Source organism: Bos taurus, chromosome 6, assembly GCF_002263795.3.
Source record: "Bos taurus isolate L1 Dominette 01449 registration number 42190680 breed Hereford chromosome 6, ARS-UCD2.0, whole genome shotgun sequence".
In the NCBI taxonomy this organism is placed as follows: Eukaryota; Metazoa; Chordata; class Mammalia; order Artiodactyla; family Bovidae; genus Bos; species Bos taurus.
In genome coordinates this window covers 117,101,642-117,118,474 of record NC_037333.1, presented here as the reverse complement: position 1 = coordinate 117,118,474, position 16,833 = coordinate 117,101,642, and the positions used below count along the sequence as shown (strand labels likewise).

The 16,833-nt window shown below is 62.9% G+C and overlaps 1 protein-coding gene across 4 annotated transcripts in view; it reads left to right on the top strand.

The window, feature by feature from the left end:
• UVSSA (UV stimulated scaffold protein A) overlaps positions 1-16,833 on the top strand; it is a 28,927-nt gene continuing 12,094 nt past the window's right edge. The window contains exons 1-10 of one of the 4 annotated variants that reach the window (XM_002688454.7): positions 1-38; positions 846-945; positions 1,946-2,276; positions 2,897-3,017; positions 3,837-4,133; positions 4,840-4,952; positions 5,319-5,447; positions 12,113-12,218; positions 15,749-15,893; positions 16,218-16,343. In XM_002688454.7, the coding sequence (XP_002688500.3) occupies positions 848-945; positions 1,946-2,276; positions 2,897-3,017; positions 3,837-4,133; positions 4,840-4,952; positions 5,319-5,447; positions 12,113-12,218; positions 15,749-15,893; positions 16,218-16,343 (1,466 nt within the window). In that variant the 5' untranslated portion in view covers positions 1-38; positions 846-847. Of the gene's footprint in view, positions 946-1,945; positions 2,277-2,896; positions 3,018-3,836; positions 4,134-4,839; positions 4,953-5,318; positions 5,448-12,112; positions 12,219-15,748; positions 15,894-16,217; positions 16,344-16,833 lie in introns of all 4 variants that reach the window. The other 3 variants (XM_024993754.2, XM_005208299.4, XM_015471760.3) reach the window with 3 other exon arrangements.

The following is a 16,833-nucleotide window of genomic DNA, read 5'->3' as shown; positions in this document are numbered from 1 at the left end:
GCCGGAAGGGTGGGCTGAGGCGAGCGGCAGGGAGCGCGGTAGGTGGGGCTGGGAGCCTTCTCTCGGGGGCGCCTCCTTCGTCCCCCGCCCCGTGATGCCCCCGCCGCGCCCTTCCCTGGACGCCGCTCTCTTCGGTCCGGCCGCGCCCCGGGCTTTAGGACTGGGACTCGTCGGCCGTGACTGGCCCGAGGGCGGCGGGGAGCTGGGGCTCTGTCCCGGAGGTCGGGGCGGCCGCGCCCCGGCGGCCGAGCATCAGCGACGGCGGACGTTACTGTTGGTGGGAGACGCGGGGACCGCCGGGCGTCCTCGCTTCCCCCGACTCCGGCCCTCCCCGTGCGGCGCGGCGCCCCGGCCTCCTCCATACCCGCTTCAGGCGGCTGCCCGCGAGCAGGTCGAGTTGCAGCAACTCGCCCTGCGGGTCTAGAGGCCACCCTGTGGCTTTCGGAGGGATGGTCGAGCTGGCGAGGGGAGAGGTGCGCCTGCCGTCCTGCGGGAAAGCTAGCTTGAGTGTAATTCAGGCCGTTCTGGTCCTTGCCTTCCCGCCGAGCGTGACTGCGTGCTCCGTGGCTCTCGCTGGTGGGCTCAGATTGCAGACCTCCAGAGCACCTGTTGTTGCCCTTTTCCTAATTACCATCAAAAATGTCTTGTTGACCCGGCCCGGAATCTCACCTTGACTTGTTAAGTTTCGGCATCGGGGGTTATGTCACAGAGGCCAGGTCGCAAGGACTCGTCAGCGTTGTGCCAACACTCTGGCCTGACACAGTGGAACGCAGCGACGTCTAATAAAACCCAGAGCTGTGAGATGCTAGGTGGTCGTTCAGCGTCTTTGCGTTTCCTGTTTCTAGATATGGATCAGAAGCTTTCAGAGTTGGTCGAAGAGCTCACAACTTCAGGAGAGCCCCAATTGAACCCCGAGAAAATGAAGCAACTGAAGAAAATTTGCAAGTATGTCTTAAGGCTCAATGTCTCAGCAAGTCTGTGCCAACCCTAGGAAAATGTGGGGCTACCCTGGGGTCAGCTTCTCTGCTGGGGAAGAACCAGCAGAGGAGCCCCCTCAGGACATCTCCCCGGGAGTGCTTGGCCCTGTTCTGGGGCAGCAGTTCCAGGCAGGGGTGTGCAGCCTTAGGAAGAACAGGTCTCTTCAGCTCTCTGTGTGGGTGCCTGTCCTTGAGCGCACGCGCGTGACTTAAGGGTTACTTAGTGTTGGAACATATGTGGGAGGAAGGTTAGAGGTCACACAGGTGCACTCTTCTGTTGGGGGTGGGTCCTGTCTGTCTGTGGACAAAACTCTTAGCCAAGAGCCTCTCAGGTGCTAGCCACAGAAGCAAGGAAATTTGTTGGTTATCCTTGTCACGTGGTTTACAGAACAGAACTTAGGTGATCGTTTAAGTGATACGAATTTACATTTTGGTTAAACATGGTGACTCAGGTCAGGTTTTGTTGCATTCCCTGAAAACCCCCAAAGAGCAGGGCATGCGGGGTGGGGAGGGTGAGGATAGCTGGAAAGAGGAACAAAAGAGGGGTTGCGGTCTGCACGCCTCCTGGGGTAGCTCCCGGAAGGCCACAGAGCTTTCCAGGGGGCTGGGGGGTGGTCTCCCCTTGGGGTGGGGTCTTTGCACTGCTGCTGGCTGGGCGGGCCAAGAGTCCTTCAGGCTCCCAGGCACTCAGCTGTGGATGGGCGGTCAACCGGCCGAATGAGTGAAAGCGCCTGGCTGGGTCCCAGTGAAATCGTACGCACTGACACTGACCTTCACAGCGTTTTCTCGTCTCAGGAAATGTTGTTTTTCTGTTTGTCTTCATGAAAGTAGTTAAAACCTCTCCCTGTGGGCTATCCAGCAACAGGCAGGGGCCAGGTTTGGCACATGGGCAGTGCTCGTCTGCCCTGGGGGAAGGGCAAATGGCTCTGGAAATGCCTGCGTCCCTGCCACTGCGGCTGTGTCTCCAGGTCTTCAGAAGAGCAGCTTGGCCACGCCTACCACCTGCTGATGGCACAGCTGAGCCAGGAGCACGCGGAGATCCGCCTGTCCGCCTTCCAGGTCCTGGACCAGCTCTTTGCCAGGTCTCACCAGTTCAGGACGCTGGTCGTTTCCAACTTCCAGGAGTTCCTGGAGCTCACGCTGGGCACCGACCACGAGCGGCCGCTGCCGCCCCCCAGGGAGGTGGCACAGAGGCTGAGGCAGGCGGCCACCCAGGCCATCCGTGGTTGGAATGAGAAGTACGGCGCGGCCTATAAGAAGCTGGCCCTTGGCTTCCACTTCCTAAAGCACAGCAAACAGGTGGGCAGGCCCTGCACTGCACTGCCTGCCCGTGCAGTCTGGGCAGGGGGTGGTTTGGAGCTGGAGCAGCAGCTGTGAAGGAAGAGCCTCAGCTCATCCCCGCGTGTAGGTGGGGCTGAGCTTTTAGCCCTGGTTTCCACAAGATGAAAAGGAGCGTGAGAGTCACCTGCTCAACACTGCCCTTTTCTCTGCCGGGCTCTGCGCCCGGGCCCAGCCAGTCTGGGTGGGCGACACCTGCTAGGACCGGTACTGCCCCCGCCGACTCCAGGCCTGTGGCTGCTGCCTTCCCACTGCCCCCTGGGTCCCCTCGAGCGTTGTTCTCAGGCCCCTGGGTCTGCCCAGCAGCCTCCCTCGCCACTGGAGTACGTGTGTGACGGGAAGTCTTTTTACCTGACTTGACTAGGAGACGCCGATGGCTGTGTTCATCTGGGGGTTTAGTGTTACCGTTGAGTGTGCCGTCTCGTGTGTTAAAGCAGCACGCGTGAGCCTGAAGCCATGGCGCTTTGGCCTGTAGCTCCTGAGCACAGCTGTGCTGCTGCGTCTGCTGTTAGGCCCAGTTGCAGCTCAGGTTTTCGTTGGATTCTTCGTAGCTGGGCCTGATCTTTACCTAAACTTCTCAGGTAGACTTCCAAGACGTGGATGCTCGCACTGTGGCAGAAAGAAAGCGAGCAGAAGAGAGACAGAAGCGCTTGGACAGAATCTACAAGGAAAGGTCCGAGTGGGCAGCGAGGGAGATGGAAGGTGAGCTGTGGGGAATGGGGATACTACCCCCCACCCAGCCTGCTGCTCCTTCCCAGGCAGAGCTCAGGTCCTGCCCAGCAGTGCACCCCCGTTGCAGGGCCTGCTCTGGGAGTTTGGTGGGGGCGGGGGGTGAGGAGGAGGCTGGGTCATCCAGCCCTGTAGCCACAGGAAGACCTAGATCCCCGGGGACCTGGCACCCTGCAAAGAGCTGCCTGGGCCGTGGGCCTAGGGGTAGCGCTGGAGGAGGTGCTGGCCGAGGCTCGCTGGGGGTTTTGGGCAGGTGGGTAGACAAGGTGGACGGAGCTGGTTCAAGTTGAGAGCAGCAGAGGCCCCCTGCAAGCCACCCACCCTCTCCTGCGGCCCCGGCGGCCACGTGGCAGACACACGTCCCACGGTGGCCTGAGCATCACCGTCCATGTGACCCCAACATCCACCAACGGCAGTCTTGCCAGTCTGCTCCCCAGATGCCTGTGCCAGCCCTCCCTGTGGGGGGCACCCAGAGTGGGAGCAGCTTGAAGGGCGGCTGGTCGAAGGCCCTTCCAGAAGCCTGGCCTCAGGAAGGCCACAGGGCTGGGAGATCCCGCGGGCAGCCACGGCCAGAATGGGCTGCTGGGGCGGAGCTGAGCTCAGCAGGGAGCGGCAGGAGTGCCGTCCAGGGAGGCTCTCACTGGGCACGGTTGAGGGTGTCGCCCAGAACGTCCCAGCGTAGAGTCCGGAGCAGAGCGCCCGCCTGCCTGTGGAGGAGGGGGCGGGGTGTCCTGTGTCCTCTCCTGGACACCACTCCCACGGGGGCTCAGCGAGCCAAGTCTGTCCTCACAGAGATGTCCACGGAGATCCGGGGCTGCCTCACGGAGCTGGAGAGTTGCTTCCGACTGCTGCTGCCCTTCGACCTCGACCTGGCCCCCGGGGCCGCCTGGTGCCCCGTGCCCGAGAAGGGCGACAGGGACGAGGAGCAGCCCTGCTGCAGCAAAAGCCTGGCCGCCTGCGCACACCACCCGGGAGCCATGGACGCGGGAGGGCCGCCCTCGGAGGACGAGGACAGAGACCCAGACGGGTTCGTGCGGCGCCACGGGCTTGGCTCCCGGCAGTACACGCTGGACGTGGAGCTGTCCTCAGGTAGGGCTGCCCCCACGCCAGGCCGCCTTGGCCACAGGCCCCGGGACACTTCCGCTGCTCGGGCCTCTGGGCTGTGAGGTGAGCACGGGAAGGCACTCTGGCGTGTGGGGCGCAGGGCGCCGGCCCTCTGACGTGCAGGGCGCTCTGTGGGCCAGAGGCCGCTGGGAGGAGGAATCAAAAGGAACAGTTTTTTGGCCGCGTTTGTGACAACGTGGGCCGTGACCACACTGGCACCATGGGGCTCCTGCCTCCCGGCCCCCGTGGGTGAGGGGCACTGACCGTCCCACCCCACGTGGCCCAGGCCCCTCAGAGGTGGGGTGAGGCTGGAGGTCACCCACCCTCTGCAGCCACAGCGAGACCTCCCACCCTGCAAGGGAGTGCCAAGGCCTGGACACGGGTCACGCTGGAGGGGGTGCCGGCTGAGGCTTGCTGGGGTGGCAGAGCTCACAGGGAGGACCCTGGGCTGAGGGGCGGGTGGGGCCTCCATCCTGAGGGCAGTGTGGGCGTGGGACGGGTCCCCTGACTTCATGGCCTGGAGAGGGGTGTTGGGATTAGGCTAAATCCACTATGGCAAAAGCCACGAGACAGTCTCCTGGGCAGGCAGATTTGGGTGCCAGATGGTGAGTGGTTGGTGGGTGGTCCAGTCTGGGACACCCAGTGACCTGCCTGGGTGGTGGTCCCTAAGCTGACTGTGCATTTGCCGCAGACAGCTTGAGGGTGCGTGAGAATGAGGACAACTCGGCCGTCATCCGTGCGGCCCGGGATGCACTCAGGCTTATCCAGAACAAGCTCCTGCCAGCTGCGTGCTCCTGGGTCCAGGTATGGCCCTGAGTCAGGGCGGGCCCCAGGGTCAGGGTGACCCCTAGGGTCAGGGCGGGCCTGGGCGGGCTCCTGGGTCATGGTGGGCCCCAGGGTCAGGGCGGGCCCCTGGGTCTGGGTGGGCTCTTGGGTCTGGGTGTTCTTCTGGGTCTGGGCGTGCTCCTGGATCAGAGCGGGCTCCTGGGTCCCGGCGGGCTCCTGGGTCCCAGTGGGCTCCTGGGTCAGGGCAGACCCCTGGCCTGGGCGTGCTCCTTGGTCACGACAGGCCCTGGGTCCAGATGGGCTGCGTGTGCCGACAGAGGGTGCAGGGCTGGCCCTGGGGGAGAGCGAGTGCCCGGCCTAGGAGGTGCTGCCCTGTTCTTGCAGCTGTTCACCCGTGCAGGGACATATGGTGGGCACTTGGAGGGCGCCATCCACCTGAAGGCTGAGCTGGAAGCCGCCTTGAAGAGGTCCCGGGAGCTGGACATCGTGCCAGAGGAGGGCCGCAGTGGGGAGGTGAGTGCCCCTAGCTGGCTGTGAGGGTAGCCAGGGCACATCCCCCAGTCCGAGCTCAGCCCCGCGGGTCCTGGTGTCTCCTTGCCAGGAGCGGACTCATCTGAGCACCAGAGACCGTGGCCAGGCCCTGCCCGCAGGCGGCTGGGCTGGGCCAGGGTTTGGGCAGGAGGCTGTGGAGGCGGACAGGGGCCCAGGATGGAGAGCTGGGGCTCTAGTGAGGGGCCCAGGAGGGGAGCAGGGGAGGCGGCTCCCGCAGTGCCCAAGGGGCCCATCCTACAGGCTTGGTGGCCTGCCAGGGCCTGGAGTTTCAGGTTAGGAAGGTACTGACAGAGAGAGGAACCTGGGTCCTCCAAGGATGTCCTAGGGGAAGGGCTGGAGCACCTGGAGAGTGTGTGTGGGCAGGGGCACAGCCGTAGCTGGCGGGCGTGTGTGTAGGGCGGGGGAACCGCAGCTGGAGGGGATGTGCGCAGGGTTGGGGGGTCAGCGAGCTGTGTGCTGGAAGGGAGAGTGTGTGTGTGCTGGTATTTGAGGGGCGTGTACCGTGTGATTAGCCTGAAGTGTGTGTGTGTGTGTATGTTGAGGGAGAGAATCTGCAGCTGACCGCGTTAGTGATTAGAACCCGTAAGCTGGAGGGTGTGTGTGTGTGTGTGTGTGTGTGTGGGGGGGATCTGCAGTGTTGTGTGTGTCATTGAGGGAGGGACCAAGCTGACGACGCTAGTGATGTGCATAGTGGAGGTGTGTGTGGGGTGTGTGGGGGGGGGGGGAGGGAGGTATCCGCACTGGAGGGGTGTGTGTGTGTTGGGGCAGAGAATCCACAGCTGACCACGCTAGTGATTTAAACCCATAAGCTGGAGGGTGTGTGACGGTCTGTGTGTGGGGGGGGGGGGGGAGATCCGCAGCTGGAGGGTGTGTGTGTGTGTGTTGGGGGAGAGGATCTGCAGCTGACCACGTTAGTGATTAGAACCCATAAGTTCTGGTCAGAACTGGTGCGAAAACAGGCAGCAGGGCTCCCTAAGTGCTTGGGGCGCAGAGAGCCGGACAGCGCTAGGTCGAGCTCTGCCACCTGGAAGAGACACAGTGGGTGTGGGGTGACGGGTCCCGCCCCCTCCCATTTTTCAAGGGGCCCGGGGTGGGCAGGTGCCGTTCTTTGTTGAGGACGAGGTCAGGTTTAGGCCTCCGGACTTAGAATGGAGAGCGGCCAGCGCCCTGAGCTTGGCGCACCCTCGACCTTGCCCGTGGGCAAGCCGAGGCGCGGCTCGAGAGGGCCTCTGAGCTCAGGCCGCCCTCCGCTCCCCGCCCCCTGCGCTGCGCGGCCCTCGGGGGCCGGCAGGGGGCGCTCTCGCCCTTCTCCTGCGGCGGGCGCATGGGTGGGTGGACCTGGTCATGGGCTGCTCCCAAGGCCTGCTTTCTACAGGGCTTTGCTGAGCACACACCTCAATGAGAAGTCAGTTAATTCTGGCAGTTGTGACCTCGATGCTTGTTTCACAGTGAGAGAGGGTGCTTTCTGGGCACAGGAGAGCGGTGGGTCCTGTGTGCGCGTCCCTGTTTCTGAGCCTCAGCAGAGCTGTGGGGGTTGGGGGTCAGCACCGTGCACCTCTTCACGGCTGGGGCCCGATCCAGCTTGAGCGTCAGCAGGTCACTGACCGCAGCCGGCCAGCCTCAAGGCCTGGGAGGCACGTGGTCAGGTCAGAGGGGGCCCTCTGCAGAGAGGAGGCTGAGGACGTAGGGGTGTTTGGGGTAGTCCAGTCGGGTCAGGGGGCGTGGGGTCCGCGTGGTGGCTTCAGCAGGAGGAAGCGGGGCTGCCCTGAATTCTCCTCTAAGAGCCGACCTAGAGGCTTGAAGCCTTTGAGCACGTGCACGTCGGTTCTCTGGGCCTCGGGCCTTTGGATGGAGTGACTGGGCGTGTGGCTGAGTGGCAGCGCCTGCTCGGGCAGCCCGCCTCCCAGAACAGCCCCGCGGCAGTGTCTGCGCAGCTCTGCGCGCCCGCGGTGAGCGCACAGACCTGTGTCTTTGCCTAGTCGTTTTCTCATGAAATGTCTGCAGCTTCAGTCTCTGCCTGGTGTCTCCACTAGCAGGCTGAGCCTGGAGCCTGCGGTTCAGTACTTGGACTCTAACACCTTGGGAGACTGGCGGGTCTGAGGTCCTGCTGCTCCCGCCGCATGGCGCCGCGTGTAGGGCGCGTCTCCCCGCCACCTGGCTGGGGTCTCTGGTCAGGCTTCCCACTTGAGTCTGTGTTGCTGTGTTCTGTTCCTTTGATGTAGGCGTTCTGTCTTTGGAGTGTTTAAGCCAGCTTGAACGTGTGTGACTTTGGTTTTATGTAGTTTTTTGTTCTATGGAGTGTCCGTCCCAGCGCCGTGTGGAAGCAGGCAGAGACCGGTCTTAGCCAGGTCGATGTGGAGCGTCGTTTGGTAGATTTAGTTTCCAGCCTTGTTGCTGGAGGACAGGCCTAATAATCCGTGGCTGCTACATTTGTTACGCTGATAAAAATCCTTGGGAAACTTTTAAATTGCCTGTTGTTTAATTGTGTAGCTATGATGACCACTTACTTTGTATTGTGTGATTCACAAAATATTCATTTCCCCCCACCAGTAAGACAGAAAATAATGATTCTCTGCATCAGTCTGTGCAGGCTGAGTGCAGAGCAGGTGTTTTCTCGGCCCCGGGCTCCTCACCGCAGCCGCTGGAGCACCCCCACAATGTTCCCCTTCTCCCGTTGCCGCTCTGCCAGCAGCCTTGGGTTTAACCCCTGCACGCTCCCACTCGTTGCAAGGGCGCAGATCCCGCGTGACTCTGGGTGACGTTTTTCTCCTGTTCGTGGCCGGGTGTGCTGGGCTCTCGCGGCTGTGCTGGGCTGGATGGCACTCGGTGCTTCAGGAGCCCCGTGCTGGCTTCCTGAGCAGAGAGCCTGGGGGTGAAGCGCTGACCGTGCCGTGGCCCCAGGGAGGCAGGGAGCTGAATCAGCTGCCGTGAGGGGCTTGTGCCCGGCTGGGCCAGTGAACCTTCCTGGCGACTGCTCCCTCCATCACTCATGCGCTAAAGGCCGCTCTGCGGGGCAGCAGCTGGGGCAGGGGCTGCCTGTGCTCTTGTGAGGACTGGGAGCACGTTGGCTGCTGTGGGGGCAGCTCCCCGCCCCCACAGGCCCTGGGCCCTCCCTGCCCTACAGCCCAGCTCCCCAGCACCCTCCAGGGTGGCTGCTCTCTCCCGAATACTTTCACGGGTGGTCTTAATTCCAGAGTCAGCCCTGTGAGGTCGATTCCATCCTTAACCCTGTTTTACAGATGGGAAGGCTGAGTCTGGGAGAGTTGCATGGATCTTCTGTTAAGGCCGGGGTGCATGGTGAGAAAGCGTTATCGCCCAGAGGCCAGGCTAGGCGAGGCCAGCCAGCCTGCATCAGGCCCCAGGTGGGGTCCCTGGAGGAGGGGCTGCCTGTCTGGACGCAGGACAGACTCAGGAACCCGTTTCCTCCGCCTGGAAATGGTTGGTGGGCCTGACGGGGCAGTGGCGGCCTCGCACACCCCGGCCGGCTGGCCTCAGTGCTGGAGCGGCGGGAGCCAGTGAGAGAGGGGCTGGCGGCTCCGGGCCCCTCCGTGCAGGGAGGTGGCAGTGCCCTGCGCCCACTCGGGGCCTGAGATGGTCACCACCCGCCCGCAGCAGGCCCACGCCCGCCGAGGTGCGTCCAGGCAGCAGAGATGCACGTGAGATATTGGCCTGGCTGGGCAATTTGCACGCGGTCCGGGGAGGGCATTAGCATATAAATAGCAGCTGTGATGACGACCCTCACAGCTGAGCACGGTTAATTTTTGGTTTATAAGATAGAATGGGGTTTTAAGTGCGTTGCCATCAAGCTGAGGAGACAGATGCAGCTTGGCGCTCACTTGTCTGACGGGGCCTTACATCATTTTTTTTTTTACAAGGGAAACATACACACATAAAACTGAACAAAAGTGATTTCTTGGGTGAAAAGTAATGGCAGTGGGGCCCCGAGTTAATTAGATCGCACAGAATGTGTTTAATGGCCCAGCTCTGTCGCGGCAGGCCTTGGGCAGGCAGGTCTGGGAGGTGGCCCTTCCCATCCTTCTCGAGTAATTAGCAACCCGCTACCCCACTTCCGTAATCGGATTACGTTGTATATTTCAGCACGTTTATTGCTTGTTTAATTATGATCTCAGAGCCTCATTTTTCTACATCCTTTTAACTGGGTGAGAATCGACTTGTGTGGAAGGAGAGGGAGGCCCGGGGCGCCTTCTGCCTCCCTGGGGCCCTGCGGGCTCTGTCCCGGGGCCTGGGCGTCAGCCGCAGGGCCAGGCAGGCCTGGGAGTGGACCTGGCAGGGGGGGTGCACCTCTGGGCCCCTGGGCGAGTGCGGGCTGCTTTCTCGAGCGCGTCTGGTGGTCTCTCTTCACAACGGGGAAGCTTGACTACCAGCAAACTGCTCTTGAGGACCGTCAGCGAGTCTGACCCTGCTGTGCAGGCCGCCTGCCCACCTGATGCCCGCAGGCCATGATGTCCCCCAGGACTCTGAGGGGTCCCTGTGCCCCTGCTGTGCCCCCAGCTGCCTCCCACCCATGCCCAGTGTAGCTTCTGACCTGATCTGTGACCTTTAACCTCGAAAGCAGGTTGCCACTGTGGCGCCTGGGAGCCCTGGGCCGGCCCCTCAAGTGCAGGTGGACACTCTCCGTGGGCCTGGGTGTCCCCAGCCAAGTGCTCCTCCAAGGCTGGGAGAGGACTGCCTGGCTTGGGTGGTGGGGGGTTTCTTTCTGCTGGTCTCCGGGGCTGGGCTGCCCCCGGGGCTGGATGTGGGAGGGCCTCAGGGTAGTCAGCACCTCAGAGCCCCACGCAGCCCAGAGAACTAGACCTTTCTTGCGAGTGGAGCCCCTGCTTCCCCGGGGGCCTGGTTTGAGGCTCACCCCGGCCTCCGAGGGGTTTGGGACGTGCGGGTGGCAGCGACGGCCGCAGCAGTTCTTGCAGGAGGATGCTGGCACTGCCCTGCAGAGCTGTGCGCCAGGGTCTGGGGCCTGAGGAGGCTGCCCTGGAGGCCTGCGGGCCTTGTCAGCGTGCGTCTAAGCCCGAGAGCCAGGGCTCCCGGGCTTAGTCACAGAGACAAACAGTTTTACCTGGGGGGAGAGAGAGTATATTTCCTAATAGCTAAGCAGCCAAATGTTTTTTAGGAAATGAAAATTTAATAAAAGTCCCAGGTGAAATTCAAGGGTGTGAGCAATAAGCATAATATTTTATGAAAATGAGCTCCATATTTAAAGTCTGGCACGGTGTGTTATGCATTGTAGCACCCAGTCCACATCTACCTTTTGGAAAATTAAAACACATAAATTCTGTTTAGTGTTTGATACGCACGGCACTAGCCGGGACCGTAATGCCCGAAAACCTTGGGCTGCTCTCCACCTTTCATAAATTCCTGGGTAGATTCTATACAAAAATAATTTTCAGGTCCGCGGCTCATTGTTATTCAAACGTGATTGATCGTCGTCATTTGCTCGGCTCTGGAGTTAAGTGCCCCTGTCATTTCCAAAGAGTATAATTGGGACGTTTCACAGGTCAGCGGTGGAGACAGGCTTCCCTTTTGATCAGTGTTAGACTGATAACAAAAATTACAGTTTCCAATGATTAATGTCTCCGTGCCTCCCAGACGCGCGTCGCGGCTCGCGCCCAAGCTGAGAGCATTTGCATCTGATTAGGCCTCCCAGCCGCTCCTCAGCCTTTGGGTCCTGGGCGCCTGTGGCCTGGCCAGCCGCCTGCCCTGGGGTTGGCGGGCCGGCCCTCGTCTGTCTGCCCCGGTCAGCCGTGTGCCCTAGGGCCTGGCTGTTGGGATGGACCCTGGAGGGGAGGGTGAGAGTCCAGTGGGCATCAGCCCCGCCACGATCTCTCTGAACGTTTCCTGCAGTTGGGCCTGGGGCTGTGGCCCCTCAGACTCTGGGTGTTTCCTGGCGGCGCTGGCCGTGTGACCCAGCTCCCAGGTACATAAGTGCGGTGACCCTCTCGGGAAGGACGGGCCCCATGCCCTGTCGTGGGGCTGCAAGGGTTGAGAATGTGAGGGGGGGGCTCTCTCCCTGAGACGTGTAGGCTGCTGAGCCCTGGTTCAGGTTGCGTGGGGGGAGTGCGAGGCCGCCTCCAAGCTGTTTTCCAGAGGAGCCCCGCCCCCTGCAGTGAGCCCCCCGACGCTCAGGGTCCCTGCCGCTCCAGCCCAGCTGGGTGCCACCAGGGAGGGAGCTGGGGGGGAGTGGATGTCGGGGCCCTGGACTCGGGGTGGGGGGGCTTGGGGGATCCAGGCTCAGAGAACAGTAGGAAGGGCTGCCCCGTCCAGGGGAGGCTTTCTCTTCAGTGGCCTTTTAACAAGCCGCTCTCGAGGACGAGACGTTCTGGAAGTGCCATGATCACAGCCGCAGTGTCTGGAGCCCAGGGGTGATGCTTCTGGTCTGGCTGGAGCTGGGTGGAGGGCCAGGACCGCGGGCCCGTGGGGCTCCCTGGGCTGCAGCGTGCCCGTCTGTGGGCCTCAGCAGGCCAGCTGGCGGAGGCGCATGGGGGCCGCTGCAGTTTAGGGAACAGGGCGGACCGTGCATGTGGCCACATGGTCAGCGCTGAGCCCCAACCCGGAGGCGGGGCTGGGGCTCTGCCTGTGGCTGTCACTCACAGCTTGGGGTATTTCCCCAGACGGCAGCCCCCGGGGACGAGGATGAAGACGAGGACGACTTTGTGGAGGTCCCGGAGAAGGAGGGCTACGAGGCCTGTGTCCCCGAGCACCTGCGGCCTGAGTGCGGTGAGCAGCGGCATGGGCCCGGGAGGGGGCCCTCAGGACACGGCCCCTGAGGGCGGGCCTGGGTCTAGCCTGGGCCCGCAGAGCGGGGGGCCCGCCTCAGGGGTGCCCAGTCTGTGCCACTTGGTCCTGGGGTCTCTGCCATCCCACCGGTTGCCCCTGTGGAGCCACTTTCATTGAAAATTTTGATTCTCCTCATGTGGCCAGGCGCCTGCTGGCGTGGGCCTCCCTGAGTCCTGGTCCTGTTGGTGGGGTCATGGCTCAGCCTCTGTCCAGGAGCCCCAGGGCCCCTCGGGAAGGCGCTGCAGCCCCCTGCCTTTGCTGGGGGTTTCTCTTCCAGAAGCCTCCAGGAGCCGCGTGTGCGCAGGGGCGCCTTGTGTCCAGAGGGGCGAGTGCAGCCTGCCACATGTGGCTTGTGTGGAGAGTGAGTGAGTTGTCGCCTTGAGGTCTGAGTTGGTGTGTGAGGTGAGAGTGAGTTTGTTCAGGAGTTAGGTGCTCAGGCAGTTGGAGTGTGGATGTGACCAGGGTGTCCCACACCCGCTGTTCGAGACCCCCTGTCTGCTGCCTTGAGGCCCTCCCTGGACACCCAAGGGTGCAGCCGCTGCCCACCCCAGCCCTCTAGCCCCCGCCTCACCGTCACGGTGACCTCACTGGCCACACCGTCCCAGCGCAGGTCTCCTCTGAACCTTGGGCTGCTCCTGGGGCCTGGCCTTCTGCCGTGCCCCTCCAGGTGCCTGGTCTGGGTCCGCCACCCCCAGGCCTCATCCCGCGCCCATGAGGCAGCAGGGCTGGGTGCTGGAGCGCTGAGGGGCCTGGCCTGTCTCCTCGGTCTGCCCCGGCCACCTCCCTCGAGGGGGTGCTCGGTCTGCAGGCACCAGCGTAGGTGACCCCCCCCGGGTGCTGCCGGCCCCCGCTTGTCCTCACGATGGCCACGTGCGCAGAGTGTAGGCGAGCTGCTCCCTGGGGGTTCGTGGGCCGGGCGCCTGGGAGGAGGCAGGCCCCCCTGCAGGAGGGGCCGCTGTGCCCCAGGACGGGCCTCTGACGGCGGTGGTGGGAGACCCCTTGCTCCTCAAGGGGTCCGGGGCCGGGTCTGCACCGTGGACCCTGGCGCTGCAGGGCAGTGCAGGAAGTGCTGGGCGCCAGTTCATAATGCCAGCTGATGGTCGTCACTGGTTTTCAATTAAAGGCGATGACTCTGCAGTAGATTCATCCAAACCCGCAGCTGGGGAGCTGGCGCCCGTTTCTTTCTCATTTCTTTCTCTGAATTTTCACTGAGGGGCTTTTATCTTCTCCTTAATCCTACCATTTCTGTCAGGACGTAATCTCTTTCTCAAATTTACATTTTAATTACGAGGCCAGCTGAACTAGGTACGATCAATAGTGTCAGGCTTGAGCCCAGCCCCGCGCTCGCCCCCGCCTCCCACTTCCTGCCATCGATCCCGCCGCCCAGCCTGCCACCGCGCAAATAGGTGCTGCTTGGTCACTTTAAACAAAAAGGGGATTTAGGCGTTTTTTGTGGTTTTTCTTAAGAGCCGTCGCGGGAGTGAACTTGAGCCGAGGTCCGGGCCTGGGTCTGGCGCCCTGGTCGCCAGGTGGGGCCCGCGGCTGCTGGGCTCCCCGTTGGTGTTCTCCCCAACAGCGCCGTTCCCAGTGCCATGGACTCACCTGCTTTTTGGATTTTCACTTGAAAGTGCGTCGTGGAGATTGATTGCCTACCGCGGTGTGAGGATGGTAGTGTCTTCAGCGCCCTGACTGTTTACCCTGCTTCACCACGCTTACTCGTCTTTTTAATGGTCTAAAACAACAAATCAATGAAAAGTATATTTCATTCTTGTAACTCTTAGGAACTCTCACATCGATCGTTGGGCAGCGATTGTATCCGTCTTCGTAAGCGCCACTGCGGCCACTTACCGGCCCGCTTCCCCACACGTGCGCGTGGCCGTGCGTCTGCACCGGCTGGGAGTGCGGCGTTGCCGAGGTCCCGGGTGGGGCACCCGGAAGGCCTCGTCCCTGCACCTGGGGTGTGCTGGTGACAGAGCCTGGTCCCCTCCTGCCTTCCGCGTGTGCTCAGAGCTGGGGGCTGCAGGTGACCCACACGGACCTGCCATGCTGATGAGTGGCTCTGCCCCAGTCCTCCACTCTCAGCCACGGGCAGTCGAGAAGCAGGGGTGAACCCCACACTCTCAGTCTGTGTGCGAGCTCGGAGGGCGTCTGGAGCAGGGAGGGCAGGCGAGTCTCGTGAGGGACTTGGAGAAAACATTTTCAGATTTGTGGCATCACGAGGCTTCTGCAAAAGCACCGGACAGCTCATGGGTGCGTGTGAGGCTGTGTGCAGACACCAGGCTCTGTGTGCATGGAGGCCGCGTGCAGACACCAGGCTCTGTGTGCACTGGGAGGCCGCGTGCAGACACCAGGCTGCATCGCTTCCTATTTTCTCTCTCGCTTCTCTGAGTGAGTCCCTGCACATAGATGGAAGGTCGGAGGTGCCGTCCGGAGGCCGGGCACAGGGCGTGTCGGTGTCCTCGTGGCTCTGCTCTTCCGGCGGCCCTGTGGCCCCTGGAGCTGCCCACTTGGCCGGCCTGTCAGTTTTCTGTGTCCTGGGAAGGATTTCTCGGATGGGAGGCCCATGGTATCTGCTGTAGAAGCCGTGAACTTGACACTTGGTGGAGCTGGGTGAAAAAGTCTAAGTTTGAACACCACCCCTCAGACCTCACACTCAACTGCTTGTGGTGCCCGTGGGTGGTCACAGCTTCGGGAGGAAAGCTGTTTAGACCTTTTTCTTCCCCTCTGATGTTTCTAACCGCTCCTCTGAGTGACTTGCCTGTTCTTTCTCTGTCTCCTTCTTGCCCTCAGGAAACCCCTTGGTCTTTCTCTGATTCCAGGAAGCCTGGATTCTCTTTTCCCCATTCCAGTTATTTCCTCTCCTGGGGTCAGGTGACAAGGATGTGGACACACGTCATGCCTCCGTGCGCTGAGAGCTGCCCACACGTGTGTGTGGCCGCCTCCCGTCCCACATCCCTGCCGGGGGCCGTCCTCCCCAAGCTGCTCAGATCTCCTCTTCATCTTCTGCTGCGTCTCCAGCATCTCTTCAGTTCTCATCTTCTGGGTGCTTTGTTCACTGTCTTTCCTGCCGTGTGGAGGAAAGCTCAAGAGAGGGGGCAGGGCCCCCGGGGTGGAGTGCCTCTGGGTCCTGATGGCTCCGCCCCCTGCCTCCTGGGACGCTGGCCCCGTGCGCAGCTGGGCAGGGCTGGCAGGGGTCAGGGAGAGCCCAGGCACCGGCTGGCAGGGGGGCCTGGTGAATGGCGTCCAGGGGTGTCAGAGACATGGCCCCCGCTGCCATGGGCGCTTGGCGTGAGCACCTGGCCCGCAGAGGTCGGTGTCCGGCGGCCTTGGCAGTGAGTAGCCAGCCATGGGCCTGGGCCGGCCAGGCAGGTGCGCTCACGGGCTGTGCCGTCACCGGGGCAGGGGCGCCCTCCAGGGCTCTGTGCGGGATCACCGAGTGGCGACGGAGAGCAGACATCTTTGTGTTCCAGGGCTGGAGGAAGGTCTGGCCGCCCCAGGCTCGCAGGCGAGGAAGAGGCCTGGGAGTGACATGGAGGCCTTCGACCCCACCTCTGCGGCCGCCCAGCAGCAGTGGCCCCGGCCCCACGGGCCCCCAGCCTCGCCCCCGAGCCCCAGGTGACGCCCAGGCCACCCCAGGGCGGGTGCCTACCACGTTTGTCCTGGGGTGGGGACCTGGCGCCCTGAGTCCTCTCCGCTGGCGTGCAGGCTAGGTCCACCCCAAGGAAAGGCCCGAGGCTCCGGGGCCAGAGGGACAGATGTTTGGGCACCCCGAGCCCCGTGTGAGGAGTGCGGTGTGAGGCTGGCTCCCCTGGTCCAGGCCCGAGGTGCAGGGGGTGGGGGTCAGGGCCCAGGGGTGTCCCCAGGACCTGGGGGACGGGAGAGGCAGGTGGCCGAGGGCGGCCCCGGGCTCCCCATCCCTGAGCCCTGCTCACTCTCCAGGGCTCCGCTGGCACCGGAGCAAGCCGCGTGGCGGGCGGCAGAGCAAGCCCGGGCGCCTGTCGTACCCTTTGGGGTGGACCTGTGCTACTGGGGCCAGGAGGAGCTGATGGCCGGCAAGATCCTCAAGTGAGTGAGGGCACCACACCCTGCCCTGCTGCGCGCAGTGGACACAGCTCTTAGCGGCCTGCCCACTGAGGCCGGTGGGCCCTTGAAGGCCCAGGGCTGGGCAGTGGTCCGGCCTTGCCCAGACGCCCGTGGGCTTCTTGAACCTCCCTGTGGCCCCTTGAGGGGCCTCCCCTGTCACCGCCCTGATGGAGCATCACGAGGTGTGAGGCTCTTGGCCCAGCCCACACTCCCAGCTCTGCCCTGGGCCCGCGTCACCACCTCCCCCTGTCCTCTGCCTGGACTCCTGTGGGCTGGGCCCGGGGCTTTACGAGGGGCTTCCTGCACGCTGCGCGTTGCTGCACTGGCCCGCACTCTGTCTGCAGACCTGAGGGGCGGGGATGCACGTCTGTGTTTTGTTAACGCCCGTCAAGGAGCCCCGCCCAGGTCCAGGCCACACTGGGTGTCAGGCTGCTGGGCTGTGCCTGGTGTACCCCTGCTGTGCTCGTATCTC